General features: G+C 34.8%; 1 protein-coding gene across 23 annotated transcripts in view; it reads right to left on the reverse strand.

The window, feature by feature from the left end:
- The window catches only part of CCDC91 (coiled-coil domain containing 91), a 396188-nt gene that overhangs the window by 133866 nt on the left and 244373 nt on the right, over nucleotides 1-17949 (reverse strand). For all 23 annotated transcript variants that reach the window (XR_014845230.1, XR_014845231.1, XR_014845232.1 and 20 more), the window contains 3 exon segments: nucleotides 9945-10037; nucleotides 9795-9863; nucleotides 134-310 (listed from right to left, as the gene is read on the reverse strand). Coding sequence is in view for 19 of the 23 variants with exons in the window: in XM_085024567.1 (XP_084880693.1) it covers nucleotides 134-310; nucleotides 9795-9863; nucleotides 9945-10037 (339 nt within the window). In the remaining 4 variants the exon portion in view is untranslated.

Raw genomic sequence — 17949 nt, forward strand, 5'->3', positions numbered from 1 at the left:
CTTGGAATATATCTGATAGGACTACCTCACCTTTGAAAATCTGAGTTACCTAGAAACTTGTTCTTTCTGCTACAGTAAATTATTTGAGAAAAATAAGAAAAAAGAAAATATTTACAGAGCAAATTTTACTAACCTGACTAATTTTTCTTTGCTCTTGGATAGCTGTTTGAATTGCCTGAGATACTTTCTCTTGATCTTTTGCATGCTCAGTCTTCCACAACTCCCTTTCTTCAGCATGGACTTTTTCCATATGTTTTCTTTCTTCTTCAATAGCTTTTAAAACTGCATCCTTCATTGCTTCTTTCTCAAGCTTCAAAACAATGACCCAAACAAAAATATTTTAAAGAGTGATTAAACAATAATTCCTTGAAAAAGACAGACGAGTTAAAAACACAAAACTTTGATTTTATAGGGTTTATTTCTAACATTGCTATTTTTATGCATATATAATAATTGCTGCAAAATAAAATAAATTGTTTGTTTTTATACAAATAACCAACTTACTTTCAAGGCATTTCTAAAACTCAAAGAAAACAAGCCTTAGCTTAAAGAATCAGTTTTCAAACAATTTGGACTTAGGATCTCTTACATGCTCAAAAATTACAGAGGACTTCCAAGAGCTTTTGCTTATGTGGGTTATACATATTAACGTTTACCATATTAATGTGTTTGAGCCTATGTGACTATCAGGGTAAAGCAAGCAGATACAGGAAGGGGTTAACATACTTAAAAAACAGGTCAATCAAGAATCAAAAGCAAACATTACATCCACAAAAACTAAAAAGAAAAGTACTCAGCATAAAATAAATGGAAATCATCTAACCAAAAAAAGAAAGGAAGAAAGGAGAAACATAGAATCAACAGGAAAACAAGTTTTTAAAATGGCATTAAATACATATCTATCAATAATTACCATAAATGTCAATGGACTGAATGCACCAATCAAAAGACACAGTGTGGAAGATTGGATTAAAAAAGCAAAACCCTACAATCTGCTTTCTACAAGAGACTCACCTTAGGGCAAAGGACACATATAGACTGAAAGTGAGGGGATGGGAAGAAATATTTCATGCCAATGGACAAGACAGGAAAGGAGGAGTTACAATACTCATATCAGACAAAATAGACTTAAAAATGAAGGCCATAAAGAAAGAAAAAGAAGGACACTAATGGCAAAAGAATCCATTCAAGAAGAGGATATTAAAATCATCAATATCTATGCCCCTAATATAGGAGTACCCACATACCTACAACAAATACTAACAGACATAAAAGGAGAAACTGATGGGAATACAGTAATAGTAGGAGACTTTAATACCCTACTCACATAAATGGACAGATGCTCTAGACAGAAAATTGATAAGTCAATAGAGATCATACATGACACAATAGAAATATTAGACTTAATTGATATTTTCAGGACATTACATCCAAAAAAAAAATGGGAATATACATTCCTCTTAAGTGCACACAGAACACTCTCAAGGATCAATCACATACTGGGGCACAAAGCTAACCTCAACAAATTTAAAAGTATAGAAATGATTTCAAGCATCTTCTCTGACCACAGTGGCATGAAAGTAGAAACCAACCACAGGAAAAGAAATGAGAAAAAACTAACTACATGGAGACTAAACAACATGCTACTAAAAACCAATGGGTCAATGATGAAATCAAGAAGGAAATTAAAAAATACCTCAAGATAAATGATAATGAAGACACAACTAATGAAAATCTATGGGATGCCACAAATGCAGTTCTCAGAGGGAAAATGATAGCAATACAAGCCTTCCTCAAAAAAAGAAGAAAAATCTCAAATCAACAACTTAACCCATCACCTAAATGATGTAGAAAAAGAAGAATAAATGAAACCTAAAGTCAACAGAAGGAAGGCAATCATAAAGATCAAAGAGGAAATCAATAAAATAGAGATTCAAAAAACAATAGAAAAAAATCAATAAAACGAAGAGCTGGTTCTTTGAAAAGGTAAACAAAATTGACAAACCTCTGGCCAGACTCACCAAGAAGAGGACAGAAAAAACCCAAATAAAATAACAAATGAAAAAGGAACTTTTTCTTGATCTTTTGCATGCTGTATCAACAGATACTGCAGAAATATAAAAAAATGTAAGAGAATACTATGAACAATTATATGCCAACAAATCTGACAACCAAGAAGAAATGGACAACTTTCTAGAAACTTACAGGCTGCCAAAACCAAATCAAGAAGAAATAGATCAACTTAACAGACAGATCACTATAAAGGAAATTGAATATGTCATAAAAACACTCCCTACAAATAAAAGTCCAGGACCAGACAGCTTCACAAGTGAATTCTACCAAACATACAAAGAGGAACTTATACCCATCCTCCATAAACTTTTCCAAAAGGTTGAAGAAGGAACACTCCCAAAGACATTCTATGACGCCTCCATCACCCTAAAACCAAAACCAAAAACACCACCAAAAAAGAAAACTATAGGCAAATATCTCTGATGTATATAGATGCAAAAATTCTCAACAAAATTTTAGCCATCTGAATCCAACAACAGATAAAAAAGATCATATACCACGACCAGGTGGGATTCATCCCAGGTGCATAAGGATGGTTCAACATATGCAAATCAATCAATGTCATACACCACATAAACAAAAGTCAAAAACCAAATGATCATCTCAATAGATGCAGAGAAAGCATTTGACAATGTCCAACAACCATTCATGGTCAAAAATCTTACCAAACTGGGTATGGAGTGAACATACCTTAATATAATAAAAGCCATTTATAACAAACCCACAGCAAATATAATACTCAATGGAGAAAAGCTGAAAGCCTACCCACTAAAATATGGAAGAAGACAAGGATGCCCACTCTCACCACTGTTATTCAACATTGTATTGGAAGTCCTAGCCACAGCAATCAGACAAACAGAAGAAATAAAAGGCATCCAAACTGGAAGAGAAGAGGGTAAATTGTCACTGTATGCAGATGACATAATATTATACATAGAAAACCCTACTACTTGAACTGATCAACAAATTCAGAAAAGTAGCAGGATATAAGATTAACATTCAGAAAACAGTCACATTCCGTATACTAACAATGAAATATTAGAAAAGGAATACAAAAATACAATACCTTTTAAAATTGCACCCCAAAAAAATCAAATACCTGGGAATACACCTGACCAAGGAGGTGAAAGACTTATATACTGAGAACTATAAAACATTAATCAAGAAATTAAAGAAGATGCAAATTAAAGTGCATTCAAAGAAATGGAAAGATATTCCATGCTCCTGGGTTGGAATAATTAATATTGTAAAAATGGCCATACTACCCAAAGCAATCTACAGATTCAATGCAATCCCTATCCAATTACCCATGATGTTTTTCACAGAACTAGAAAAAACAATTCAAAAGTTTATATGGAACCACAAAAGACCCAGAACTGCCAAAACAATCCTAAGGAACAAAAACCAAGCAGGAGGCATAACGCTCCCAGACTTCAGGTGATACTAAAAAGCCACAGTCATCAAGACAGCATGGTACACGGAGTTCCCCGTAGTGGCTCAGTGGTTAATGAATCCGACTACGAACCATGAGGTTGCGGGTTCGATCCCTGGCCTTGCTCAGTGGGTTAAGGATCTGGCATTGCTTTGAGCTGTGGTGTAGGTTGCAGATGCGGCTCGGATCCCGCATTGCTGTGGCTCTGGCATAGGCCAGCAGCTACAGCTCCGTTTCCACCCCTAGCCTGGGAACCTCCATATGCCGCGGGAGCCGCCCAAGAAATGGCAAAAAGACAAAAAAAAAAAAAAAAAAAAAAGAGAGAGTAAAAAAAAAGAAGACAGTGTGCTACTGGCACCAAAACAGACAGACAGACCGATGGAACAGAATAGAGAACCCAGAAATAAACCCAGACACCTATGGTCAATTAATCTTTGACAAGGGAGGCAAGAACATAAAATGGGAAAAAGAAAGACATTGCATTTATATAAAATATACAAATATAATATATATATTTTCTGGGTTTTGTTTTAATCCTTATTTCCTTGACCTCAAAGCAACACTCTACAGTTGATTAGTTCTGATTTTGTGAATTCCTTTCTTTTTCCAGTTTGCATGAGATATGCTGCTTATATTTCTCCCTGGCATCTTGCTCAGTCTCTTCAATTCTTCATAACTTCTTCCTTTCTTGGATTTTAAATTTTGGAGATCTTTCAGGGCTAAGTTCTTAGACTACTCATTACTCTGCACTCTCCTGTGAGGTGATTATACAAAACAATTTCCATGGCTATCACTACCATCCTCTGCTGGAAAAAAAAATACCATATTAGCCAATATTAATATCTTCAGGTGATTTGCATATACCAAGTTGTAAAGGTCAGGTAGATCTAGCTGCCTACTTTGTCATCTAGACATATCACAGGTACCTCAAACTCTATACCGAGGTATTACTTTCTAAGTCACTGCTGAGTGAATATTCTGGGAGTTCACAACTTGGCTACCTCATATCATCCACAATGACATGCTGATTCCATCTCCTATTTCTAGAATTTGCCTATTTCATTCCTTTCCAAGACCACTATTACTCTATTTTTGCCACGCACTATCTCTTACCCAGACTTCAGATACTCTCTATAACTTCTTTCCCTGCCCCAGGTCTTTACCATTCCAACTGCTCAAAAATTAATGTCAATTACCATTACGTCACACCTGTACTCAGATTTCAATGTGTGTCTACTTACCTATGGAATAAAATTCAAAGTTATTATTCAGAATATTAGGCATCCTTCAAGGCTCAGTTCAGAAATAATTTATTGTTAAAAACTCTATGACATAGAAATATACTCATAATAATTTAATGCTTCCCTCCTTACCTTATTAGCATGTAAGTACTTTTAAATTTTTTTATTTTTATTTTTTACACAATTGTAAATTCTTTAAAGAAAAGACAAAATCATAGTTATTCTTAAACTTCCACTCCTGGCATAGTGATTTGGACATATGAGACTTTTAATATTTGCTTACTAAATTTAAATCCCAGACTCAACACTTAGTGCCATACATGTGTAAAAAAATTAATAAACAGAAACCTCAGTTAAATAGCATCAGGAGACCATAAGGAAGAGAGAGCTCTAATGCCCTTGTGACTACAGCAGAGTCCAACAGGAAGAATGACTCCTCTACTTCCCTGGCAGGAACTAAGCCAAAGAAAAGCCACAGACCCTTTGCTTCCCACAGCCCTCTCAACTTCCTTTTCCCCTCTATAAGAGCATTCTCCCTCTCTTGCCATGTGGGTTCTTGCACATGGCTCTCCCTGGTTGCAGATCTGAACTGCAATTCTTTGCTAATCCTGAATAAATCATCGTTGCTGAAGAAATATCTGGCAGTCTATTTTATTTTATGTCAACATTTTGGTGGCCCACATGGGGGCCAGAGAAGACCCTTGAAGCCTCTGGGGCTATTGAGCAAACAGATACAGTACCCACAATAACCTTGGAGACTGAAGGTGCTTCTTTCTTCTAGATCCAAGCTCATGCCATCTTTATGTTTGAAGCTCTACACCTTTTATTTGGAATTTATTTTAAGATTTCATTTTTCTTATTAATGCCTTGTTCTGTACACATCTGGCACTATGGTCTAATTTTGAGATCATACTGTTTCAACCAAAGCTGGCTGAAAATGCCTTCAGCCCTTCCTTTGGGAAGAGGGATGTCTTCACCGAAACTGTATCATTTTTTCAGACTTCAGCTTTTTCCTTTGGAAGGGACTATTCTTTGGAAACTGGATGAAAAAGCCTTTGGCCTGGCTCCTTCAGGATCAAGCTGTCTCTTTAGAACTGTCTAGTATTAAGTAGCTTGCAAGGTGTTTGAGCTGTAGGCTATTAAAGCCATTTGAAAATCATCCTTTTACTCTAGAGAAAAACTTCTGAGAAATGGATCCCAGTTATTTAAGAATTTTGAGGGCACTCACCCTACAGGGAACCTAGCCAATCTGATGTCTAAAAACCACAGTCTCTTCCTCATGTTCATTCCTGACTAACAGGACCAACCTTACCAAAGGCAAGTTATCAGTGGCCATTATGGGAAGGTTTGAAATTTCCAAACTTAATTTCTTTAAAACTGAGTTGGATTACAATAGCTCCAAAATTTCTTGACCTGAGTGATATGCCTATTTTGATTGGTATCTTAGGGCTCCCCAACATTATCAGAAGCCTAAAATTGCCTCTCTGCAAAATAAGATTTTAAGATTAGCTAAGCCAAACAAGTAAAGATGAAATGGTTCCCAAAACCTCAGGCTCTTCTTCCTTGGCTTCCCCTGGCACCATCTTGTATCATCCTTGGATCCTCCTGGCCAGACTCTGACTCTGGTGTCATCTTCCTCCTACCTGTTTATGCCGCTGATGCTTCCTCTATATCATCAATTCCCTCATACAGATCACCCTGCCAAACATCTCCTTTACTCTGAAATTCTTCACACCCCCCTCTCCTCCGAACTTGTCGGAATCTTTCCCTATAAAATTAAGCCTGGTGAGAATCCTGAATGAAATCCTTAATTTCCTACATTTGGTAGATGAAAGCTGAACTTCAAGCCTTAGTCAAAGATTTTCCCAAAATAAATCAAAGATCCACATAGATTTGCTGAGGATTTAATATAGTCATTTTCAACTCATCAACCTTGTTTCTCAGACATATCCTCTAGGCGTGTTCATAAGCTTGTCAGTGAAGGCCAGGCCCAATATAGGATGAAAACTGCTAATTGACAAAATCCTGAAAGGTCTAACTGATTATATGGGTTAGGCTCAGGCAGTTGCTAGGTGACTTCATTAAGCAATTCACAGAGCTTTTCCAAAGCCTCTTGTTTGGAAGAGAATTCAGGCTTGCACACAAAAATTGGATGAACCTGTTCATGACTACGACGATCAACTTCAGATTGCTTAAAAAGGAGCTCCCATAGTGGCTCAGTGGTTAACGAACATGACTAGCATCCATAAGGACACAGATTCAATCTCTGGCCTTGCTCAGTGCATTAAGGATCTGGTGTTGCTGTGAGCTGTAGTGTAGGTTGGAGATGTGGCTTGGGTCCTGTGTTGCTGTAGCTGTGGCATAGGCCAATTCAACCCTTAGCCTGGGAACCTCCATATGCTGCAGATTCGGCCCTTAAAAAAAAAGGCAGATTGCTTAAAAAAAAAAAATTCTGATCTTCCTTCAGATGTTGACTCCACCTGGGCAGCTTTTAACTCTGTTATTAATGGGCTGAACTGAGACCCTTCCCTTCTAATAAAAAGGACTAGGACTGAATGGAAAACTACATCCACTCCAGATGTAATTAATGTAGTAAACCAGCTCTTTCAAACTCTAGATGATCTAGTCCCTTAAAAGGAAGAACACCAGATTTCTTAATCTTCAAATCCAGCAAATGAAGTCTGCTAAATGAAATAAAAAGCTTCCCAGTGTCTGCTATTATTACAAAGAGCCAGGATACTGGAAAGGACAGTTACAAATTTAAGTGCTTTAAGTGTCTTTGGCCTTCCAACCAGCCTTTCTAATCCCCTTCCAATTCTTAAATGTGTGGCTTTGAGGGACTATAGGGGCTCTTCCCAGTCCTTCCTTTCAATCTGCTTGGAGAAGCATTTCTCGTGATTGAGGATGAATCTCTTCCAATCCTAGATGACACCAAAGACATAACCTTGGTGTTCAACCCCACTACTATAAAGCAGCCTTTGCCCCGCCTGAAATAGTGGGGATTGCTAATGAACTTCATGTTTTAGTAATGGTCTGTAATTTTCTCAGTGATCTGAAAGAAGCCTTCTCCTGCAGACAGGTTACTCCCTCCTCTGTGACTAAAGTCCTTTTGGTAAAGAGTATCCCTACCTGAAGAAGTCCTCCCAAACATCATTGTGATCTAGGAATCCACTTTATTGGCTAGATGCTTCAACAAGTTTGCACAATTTAGCCAGTTTTACAACATTTTCACTGTGCTTAACACCCTCCATCCTCTGCTTTAGTTGACTGCACTAATGACATTAAGACTCAGTTGGTGACATTTGTAGAGGCCTCCAAATACCTTGGCCAAAAGCATTGCTGTTGGTCTTCAACATCTCAGAGCCATCTCTCTGGAACTCATATACTCAGCCCCTGAGGTAATCACAGGATGCCCAATGCACTTGGCTCCTGCCATTTTTGAACCGCAACTGATACAAGAAAAGATATTCCCATATTGCAAAGGCCTAATTACTTCTATTAAAATAACTGTGCACTGGGTAGAACAATCTTTTCAAAGTGCACCATAAGCATCACACCTTGAAATCCAGAGACTCTGTCTACTAGAAAAGATATCTCTAGAAGACCTCTCTTCAATCATGGTGGAGAGGCCCCTTTCAGGTACTGATAACAAACCCTAGTGCCACCAAACTCCAAGGAACAGATTCTGGGATTCATGTTTCACATCTAAAGATAGCACTGAACCCTGACTGGACCTGCAAATCCTCTGGTGACCTGAAAATAAAGATTTCCCAGAATTAAAGCAGATGACATCTGATGAGACAGCTTTCCCAAAATACCCAGACCAGGTCTGTTGGGAGTTTGTCACCAAACCTTTAATGAAGATATAACACTTCAGATGATGTGATCTTATTATGATCTTGATAATATATGGACCTTAGATTAAAAACTACCAAAGAAGGTCTCCCTCAGACCCATCCTTGTTACTTGGCAATGACTACAATAGGTTTCAAATCTGTATTTTTCCCTCTGACCTGAGATACTGCACCTGAGAAAGGCCTTGCCTGGTGTTGAAGAACAAGAGCTTAAGCTAGAAAAATTGATTCTTGGTAAGTGATGCTTTCAGAGAAAAACTTTGATCAAAGGGGAAAATGTAAAAATAAAAATCATAAACAGAAACCTCAATTAAATAGTGTCAGGAGACCTACTTAAAGGAGAGCTCTTAAGGCCTATGACTGAAGCAGAGTCCAATAAGAAGAAAGATCTCTTTTGTTTTCTGGCAGGCACTCAGCCAATGAAAAACCATGGAATCTCTGTTTACTATAACCTTCACAACTTCCCTCCTTCTCTATAAAAGTGTTCCCCTTGCCACGTGGGAACTTGTACAAGGTTCACCATGGTTGCAGACCATGGTGATTGCAATTCTCTTGTAATACTGAATAAACCCATTTTGGCTACACAAATATCTGGCAGTATATTTATTTCAGGGAAACATGTATATTTGTTAGTACATGTATATTTAATATCTATGACAAGATTGTCCAGATGAGCTATTTCAAAGTTGGCTTTAAAAATCATTTATATTGATAAATAAATACATGTGTACACACACACACACACACACACACACACACACAATCATTACTTGTATGATGCCTATCAAATACCATGTGGATATAGTGTCCCTATGTGTGTGTGTGTGTGTGTGTGTGTGTGTGTGTATACTTTTAAATAAGTAATTAATAATCTAAACTTGAAGGACTTCAACATCTTGTGCAATGTAAATTTAACAAGAATATGAAGAGTAGAAATGGAAAAAATTCTTTTTGACTTCTGGGACAAAATGTTTTTAAATGTAGACTGACTGTACCATTAATGAATTCAATCTGTCAATTCTACTTACAAAGAAACTGATTATTACTGATGAGTCTGTACCAAGCAAATAATTAGACATAAAGATGACAATTCTTAGCAACAATATTCACTTTAGGTATTGAGGTGGGGATAAACAAAAATAGGAATTGTACTAGAATTAAACTACAAAATAAACTTTTCAGGTAGAAATATACCTTTGCAGCAGATACTAATGCCTCTTTATTTCTTTGCCTTTCTTCCTCCAAACATTTTTCCAATATTTCCTGTAAATGATAAGATCATTAGACATTAAATGTATTATTTGAGTTAACATTCTTTCCACACTCTAACAAACAAAATATTACCTTCTGTTCTTGAGATTGCTGAATTAAAGCCTCCTGTATTTTTTCTTTTAACAGTTCCTTCTCTGTATCAAGCATTTCCAGGAGCCTCTGATGCTACAAGGAAAGGTAACTGCATTATGATTATGGCTCTGAAACTGATGATCTATCACATAGAGAAGAGCTGGTGGAATTCATTTCATGTAGTTACTGGAGGAAACAATGGGAAGTTTGCTAAAATGAAGAACTTAGGAGCCAAAAAACACTGAATTCACCTTTCTTCCATCAGCCAAGATATATCTGTTTTCTCCCAAACTCACTAAAGTATATGACATAGGATCTAATTTCAAAATTATTCTGAATATGAAGTGAATCAGAAAATGATAAAATATACCTTCCCAAAATTAAATTTGGTAAATTTACTCGCTAAAATGATTATTAGCTTGTAACAAGAGAGCAATCAGATTATAATTGAATTTTGCTTGACAATTATCCTAACAGATTCTTGTGTTTCTACTAAAGCATTGTTTTAGAAATGGAAAGATTACTGTTCTGATCCCAAGATTTTACTACAGCTTTTTTTTAAACTAATCTGTGAAAATAGTCAAGGGAACATTATGTGATAGCTATTAAAGAATCTAGAGTTCATGTATTTATTTTTATTCCAATGTACTGGTGGAAGAGCACAAAGCCACCAGCTAGTTATGGACTAGGCCCTCAGAATTCAAAGTTTTCTTAAGAAAATTTGACATCTGTAGTCTCAAAATCTTCTGTATCGCTAAGCCAAACACTTATTCTGAACAGTGCTAATGGGGAAACAAAACCAAAAATACATATGTACTTTTACTCACACAGATTTCTCATTCAGTTACTACAGGCAAATAAGATATTTTCTTAGATTCAGAATGCCTTTTACATAGAAGCCTCTTTTAAATACAAACCTATTCTGATACCCAATATTTTAAAACAGATATATGTCAATCAATGTAATTCTTATTTAAAAAAATTTTTAGGCAGGCAGTCTACATTGAGAGTGACTAGTCAGAAAGTTAAGATAATCCATTATTCCTGCCTTTAATTTCTTTCTTTTTTGGTCTTTTTAGGGCCACACCTACAGTATATGGAGGTTCCCAGGCTAGGGATTCAATTGGAGCTGTAGCCGCCGCCTATACCACAGCGATACAGAATGTGAGCAGCGGCTACAACCTACACCATAGCTCATGGCAATGCTGGATCCTTAACCCACTGAGCAAGGCCAGGGATCGAACTTGTGGCCTCATGGACACTAGCTGGGTTCGTTAACAGCTGAGCCACAAGAGGAACTTCATCTGTCTTTAATTTTAATGTTATTTTTTATCTTAACTTTTCAAGAAAATAAGAAAAATTACAAGATGTGTTTTTTTCTTTAAAAACAAATCCAATCTGTGATATCATATAAATCATGATATGCGAGAAATTATTAGCAGCATATGAATTTGTGAAAAGCATATGACTAATAAATAAGTAGATTTAGCATATGATATATAATAACAACTAGACTTTAATGCTGTGGTCTATTAAAGTCTAGATGCACCAAGAATTTCATGTCAGAAACAATAACTAATTCTATTTATAGAACATGTGATAAAATGTGTTCACCAAATAATTAGACTTAAAAAAGATAAATACAATTCTCATATGAGACTAAAAATATCCAGTTTAGGTTCTGAGATGGGGGTAAACCATGAAAATAGGCAAAATAAAAATTATTGTAATTAAACTACAGAATATACTTTTCAAAGTCATCATAATTTTGAAAATGATTTCTCTAAATGAACTAAGTCAGACTACCAGAAATCAGTAAGCAATTAAGTATAAGTAGGCCACATTTTTCCAGTAGTCTAAAAAGAACTAGTTGATATATAAGCTAAAAATGACAATGCAATGTTTAGAAAATTCATTCTTAAACGTCATTTCTTCAGTCTGACAGTACACTATAATAGAAGACTATCTTTGAGCATGCTTGAGCAAAAATAAAACCCAAATTTTCATTGGAAAGAAGTACACTCCATAAAATATCCCCTCAGTAAAACCATAAATCTACTTGAAAAAATACAAGGTAACTGACTTTTCTTACATAAAGGTAATAATAGCTAACAGTTCGGGAGTATTTTAAAGTTTCAGACTCTGTTAAAAGTACTTTACATGTTGTTGCACCACTTTAAACACAACAAACTGCTAAGTCAGGCAACGTTCTTCCTCATTTTCAGACAAGTGACCCAAGACCCAGAGAAGCTAAGTAATTCACCAAGTTTCAAATAAAGAGTTTCAGCAAGAATCATATCTGTACACTCATTTTCAGCAGTAGTAATCACCTAATAGCTAAAAGTAGCCCCAGTATTCCTAGTTACTACTTTGTAACTAAAGATACATGATATAAGTATTATGTCTGATAAGACCTCACTTCCAACTGGCCTTAAAAGAATTTCACAAATCTATGCTTCTGATTTTGTTCTTTTCAGAGCAATATTACAATAAGACAATTTCCTGAATAAATATCAACTGCTATTAGAAAAGGTGATTCAGAAAGATGCTTAATGGCACTGGACAAGTTTAAGCCTTAAACAGTTCATTTGTAACATGAACAATCCACAAGTGGCTAATCAAGAACTATACAAACTTCAGTAAAATATACTGTTTTTATAAAAGTTACTTGTGGTCATCATGAAAAATGTAAAGAAATGAAAATCATCTAGAGTTCCATTACCCAAACATTCTTCTGGAGAACTCTCTGTGTACTTAAGAGAGCAGATAATCACATACATTTTATAGATAATCACATACATTTTATATAATATGTTTATAAATACTGTTCTGTAATCTTTGGCACACAAAAAAGGTACTAACTTATTCTATATAATACAATTATGCTCTTTTTTGTTTTATTAAATTAAATTTATACCTCCAACCTGACTCATTAAGGGACGGTAACAGAGATCTTAAGACCATAAAAACTAGAAGGGAAGGGGAAAACATATCGTTAACAAATAAACTTTTCTTTTTTTAGCAAGACTGTAAAATATTTAGTAGCAGAATCTCTACTAGTTATGGATAAAATATGTCTACAGTGAGAAACAGATAGTTAGGACATATAAACACCTCAGGAAAGTACCTGTAAATTAGTAAGAATTTAAGTGTTAAGTAATAGTACATTACAACTACTTCTACTTTATTATATTGTGGATATATGTATGAATAACATAAAAAGTTCCACTTTCACCATTTATTTTTCTTTTTACAGCAGGACCTGTGGCATATGGAAGTTCATGGTCCAGGGGTCAAATTGGAGCCATAGCTGAGACCTGCACCACAGCCACAGCAACAGCGGATCCAAGCTACATGTGACCTATGCCACAGCTTGTGGCAATAAAGGATCCTTAACCCACTGAGTGAGGCCAGGGATTGAAATGCATCCTCACAGAGACTAGGGTCGGGTCCTTCACCTGCTGAGCCACGAGAGCTCCACCATTTTTACGTGGACAAATGGCATTAACACAAAGCTCCTGTCATCACTATTTCAAAATTTTTTCAAACAAAAAAAATTCTATGTCCATTAAGCAATAATTCCCCATTTTTCCTCACTCCAGCTCCTGGAAATCTCTAATTACTTTCTGTCTCTATGGACTTACCTATTCTAGATACTTCGTATACATGGAATCAAGCAGTAGTTGTCTCTTGTGTCTAGCTTATTTCACTTAGTATAATCATAATGTTTCCAAGGTTCATTGATGTTGTAGTACATATCTGACCATCATTCCTTTTTATGCTGAATCATATTCCATTCTGTGTACAAACTACTTTTGTTTATCTATTCACCTGTTGATGTGCAATGTTTCCATATTCTCTACAAGATTTTACTTTCTGCTTTTTAAAACTATTAAAATTATTACTGTTACAGTCATCTTAGTAATCACATTGTGGTTTTTATTTGCATTTTACTAATGATTATGCATGTTGAACATCTTTACAAATGCTGCTTCTACTTATGATATTATACTGTAACTGCTCCTTTTCAATGATTACTAGTATCGTCTGCACAAAATGGAAAATGATTGGAGCTCTTTTTGCAGCTTTTAAAAGGCGCTGGTAGTAGAAGGTGCACTGGATTTGAGGTCTGTTCACTGACAGATTCTTCCATAGGTAAGAAAGCCTTTCCTCTCTGGGCCAGAGATTACTTTAGTTATTCAATCACATTAAGCTTGTAAAGTATCAAGAAACTTGGCCAAAAAAGGCTTCAGCCCCCCCTTTATTCTATCTAAAATAAAGTATAAAGCATACCTGGAGATTTCTTGCATTACTTCTGCTGTCTGCCTCAATATAAATTCCTTAATTGTCTAAATTTCCAGCATACTGGAAATGGCTCACATGGATTTTAGGGATTTAAGGGATGGTCAACACATTCTTTTGTACCTTACTAGCAGACCATTTCAAGGTAGGGATGACCTGAACACCTTCTGTTACATACCCCAGAGCCGAAACTGAACTAATGAAAACATTGAATCATATGACTCTTCAAATATTTATAAGTTCAAAACAAAGAAGTACTTTCTACAGAATTTGTAAGACACAGCCTTAACAGCATTCTGAAAGGCACTATGAAAACTAACTGAAATCTATACCAGTAAATCTCACTAAAGAATAGTGAAGGGTTTATTATATTTTGCTCATCAAAGTATTCTCTTCATTGCTTCCTAAAATTACATTGAAATTTTAGTAATTTTTTTTTAGCAAATTAAAGAAATAAATGCAAACAACAGAGCCCCATTAGTTTTATAGAGAAGTTGCTTAATATAAGGGTATTTAGGACAGTCCTTTGAAATTTAGCTTAAAACAAAAGGCATTCAGAGCAATGGATTATACTTTTCCCCTCTTTTGGAAGAAATTTTTCCAGGAGAAAAAAAATGTTTGATATAGACTCAAATATAAATTCAGAACTTCTGTGGTTTTTATTTGATACCTGTTAAAAAAGAAAAAAAAAAAGACATAAAAAACTCTTCTTTCCTGTATGTGAGCCATGGGAGATTCTATAAACAGATTTAATCACAATCACACATAGATTTTTGTATATCAAATTTTAGACTAAGCAATCAGGGATGCTCATGATCAGTTATCCTTTTAACACAGATCCACAAACTTCACATTATCTTACATTTGTGGGGTGTGTGTGGGTGTGTGTGTGTGTGTGTATAGAACCCATTCTGTAAAGCAAACTAAACAAGTATTTTCTTTTACTTTCTATAAAGCACGAACACTGAATAAGATGGACTGATCTGGTAGGATAGTCTTAAAGCACATGTTCATATAAGCCTCCATTTATCATGATTTGAGAGACACTATGTACCTTTAATAAACATCTCAATATAAAGTGAATCACAGACATTTCACTCACTCATGGGACAATACATTAAACATTGTTTGGGAAGGAAACCTAAATAAGATCAACTATGAGATTAAATCACCTTAAAGCAGTTACCACAAGCCCAATAATATCAATAAACTTTTTTTACCATTAACTTTTTAATTTTTTGATAGAATGATTTTTATTTTTTTATTATAACTGGTTTACAGTGTTCTATCAATTTTCTACTGTACAGCAAGGTGACCCAGTTACACATACATGTATACATTCCTTTTTCTCACATTATCATGCTCCATCATAAGTGACTAGACATAGTTCCCAGTGCTACCTAGCAGGATCTCACTACTTATCCATTCCAAAGGCAATAGTCTGCATCTATTAATCAATAACTTCTAAAAGTAAATAAGACTAAGGATAGCTATATTAGATTTATTTCACCCAGACATAATTTCTAAAAGGCATGAAAAAAATGTAAGCAAATTAGTTGCTATTATTTAAACAGGCCTTTGACCTGACAGAGTAGTATAAAGGGATGCAAAAACCAGGGATAGGGTTTATGAAGGGGGGGGGGACATATCAGGCTAAAAAACACAGAAATATTTTACATTTCCATAATGAGATTTTCAGATTTGGATAGGGCATATTTTATTAAAAGCAAACTGTATGTCATAATCCTGAATTTAAGCAGAATTGTCTCTATTCGAACCATTTTAAAATGAAACAGCTTTTAAAAATAATCTCAAGTGTTTTATTCTTTCTGTTTGCCTAAATGCAAATACAGTAAACTCATTTCAACCTAATGTAGCCTTTAGATAGGCATTTGAAATAAATAACCCATGTATATAAGATAATCCCTTTAGCAAGTAAGAAAAAAAGAGACAGACCTATGCACACTTCCACCAAAGTGTAACATAATTGGTGTGGTACTAAAACTTTTATACTGTTTTAGTCTAACAGTGATGCTATACTTAACCTTCATGAAAATGTTCCTGGTCTATGCTTCCTACTCCTGTTTTATCACCAGAAAACACCAGGTAGTTAGCTCTCACTTTCTTGTGCTTGTCTGTTTTACAGCCTACAATTTTGTACTTTGCACACCCCTAAGCCAATGAAAACCAGACTTTTAAAAAAATTGGCTGACAAAAGAATATTCTGATTTATTGCAGGGTGAGTATCTGCCAGACAAGAAATCAATTTCAGGAGCATAACTCTTACTATTTATATTTTTTCTAGCATTGGAAGTTCTCTTTTTCTGAGGGAGTGCATGCATGCATGTGCATGAGTTCGTGTGTATGTACACATGAAAAAGTGATAAAACCAGTGATAGGAGACATAGGTTTCATAAAATGAATGCAATTATGATAAGATGGAAATCATTAAACTTGAATGAATTACCAGCTTTAGTTGTAAAGATACTATATATAAGGTTTATAATACTGAAATAATATAACTGAAAGATCTATTTATAAAGGTAAGGTAATAACATCTGACATCGTAATTTTTTTAGCTGTCTAACAAATAAAAACATTTATATCATGTAAGTTTATTAATCACCGCTAGCATATTTTCAAAAAAAAGAATCAGGTACGAAAGTACGGGACTGTCCATAATACAAAAGAATAAAAACAATTTTCAGGAAGCTGTATATAGCAACATTCCTTATAAAAGTACAGAAGATCAAACATCTTAAAAGTCTAATATAAGGGTATAGTACAATAAACTAAGGATGTCAACTAAAAAGAAGAGCATGTGGTTATTAAAAGAAATACTAAAATATGCATCAGTATAGAATTATGTTTATAAAATAAAATTATGTGAAGAAAAGCCATAAAATTATTTAAACTCATCATCAGTATTATAACTATGTAATTACACATATATCTGAATTAATAATGAAAGATACTACAAAAATATTTTGAGAACTGGTAGACAGAAGAGTGTACTTTTTAAAGTTCAGTATTATCTTTACGAAAATTCAAAAGACAAACAACTTCATGGAAAATGGCAGTAGGAATACCAGGATTCATCTACAGGGGGAAAAGTTGGACAAGACTCACATGTGCTTAAAATCTTGATAATAACTGAATAACGAACATTTTTGTCTACATTTTAGAAAAAAATTTTAAAAACTGTTGAAATGTCTTAAGTGCAGAACCTTAATAAGCCGATATGCATTTTCAAACACTAGATAGGAACAGAGTATACATGACTTCCTGAAAGTTTCATTATCATGATCTTTTGTAGAACATTTTCTTTTACATTAACATGTGTGGTTTGAGAAGTGGTGGTTTAAACCATTATTACATTGCTTGGTTGTTTAATTACTGGTGATCTTTAGCAATTTAGAAATAATTATGAATGAAATTTAAGCTTACTATAAATATTTACACAATGTTTACATATATAAAATAAGAATAAATAAAAGGTAAATTTTATCTTTTTCTGTTTAAATGACATGAAATATATCATAATAAACCCAGAACAAAAATGTTGAATGAATACAAAACTTCTCTTTAAGTGCTGCCGAGCTGCCAAAAAAGTTAATAGACAAAAATAACAACAAAAACAACAACAATAATAATAGCACGCTCTATAGGGGTAAGCAAACTGAATACAGAGGTTGTTGCTGGG

Source organism: Sus scrofa, chromosome 5, assembly GCF_054392235.1.
Source record: "Sus scrofa isolate SSC_HxYL_T2T_F1_AM1 chromosome 5, Sscrofa_HxYL_maternal_Yorkshire_Landrace_v2.0, whole genome shotgun sequence".
NCBI lineage: Eukaryota > Metazoa > Chordata > Mammalia > Artiodactyla > Suidae > Sus > Sus scrofa.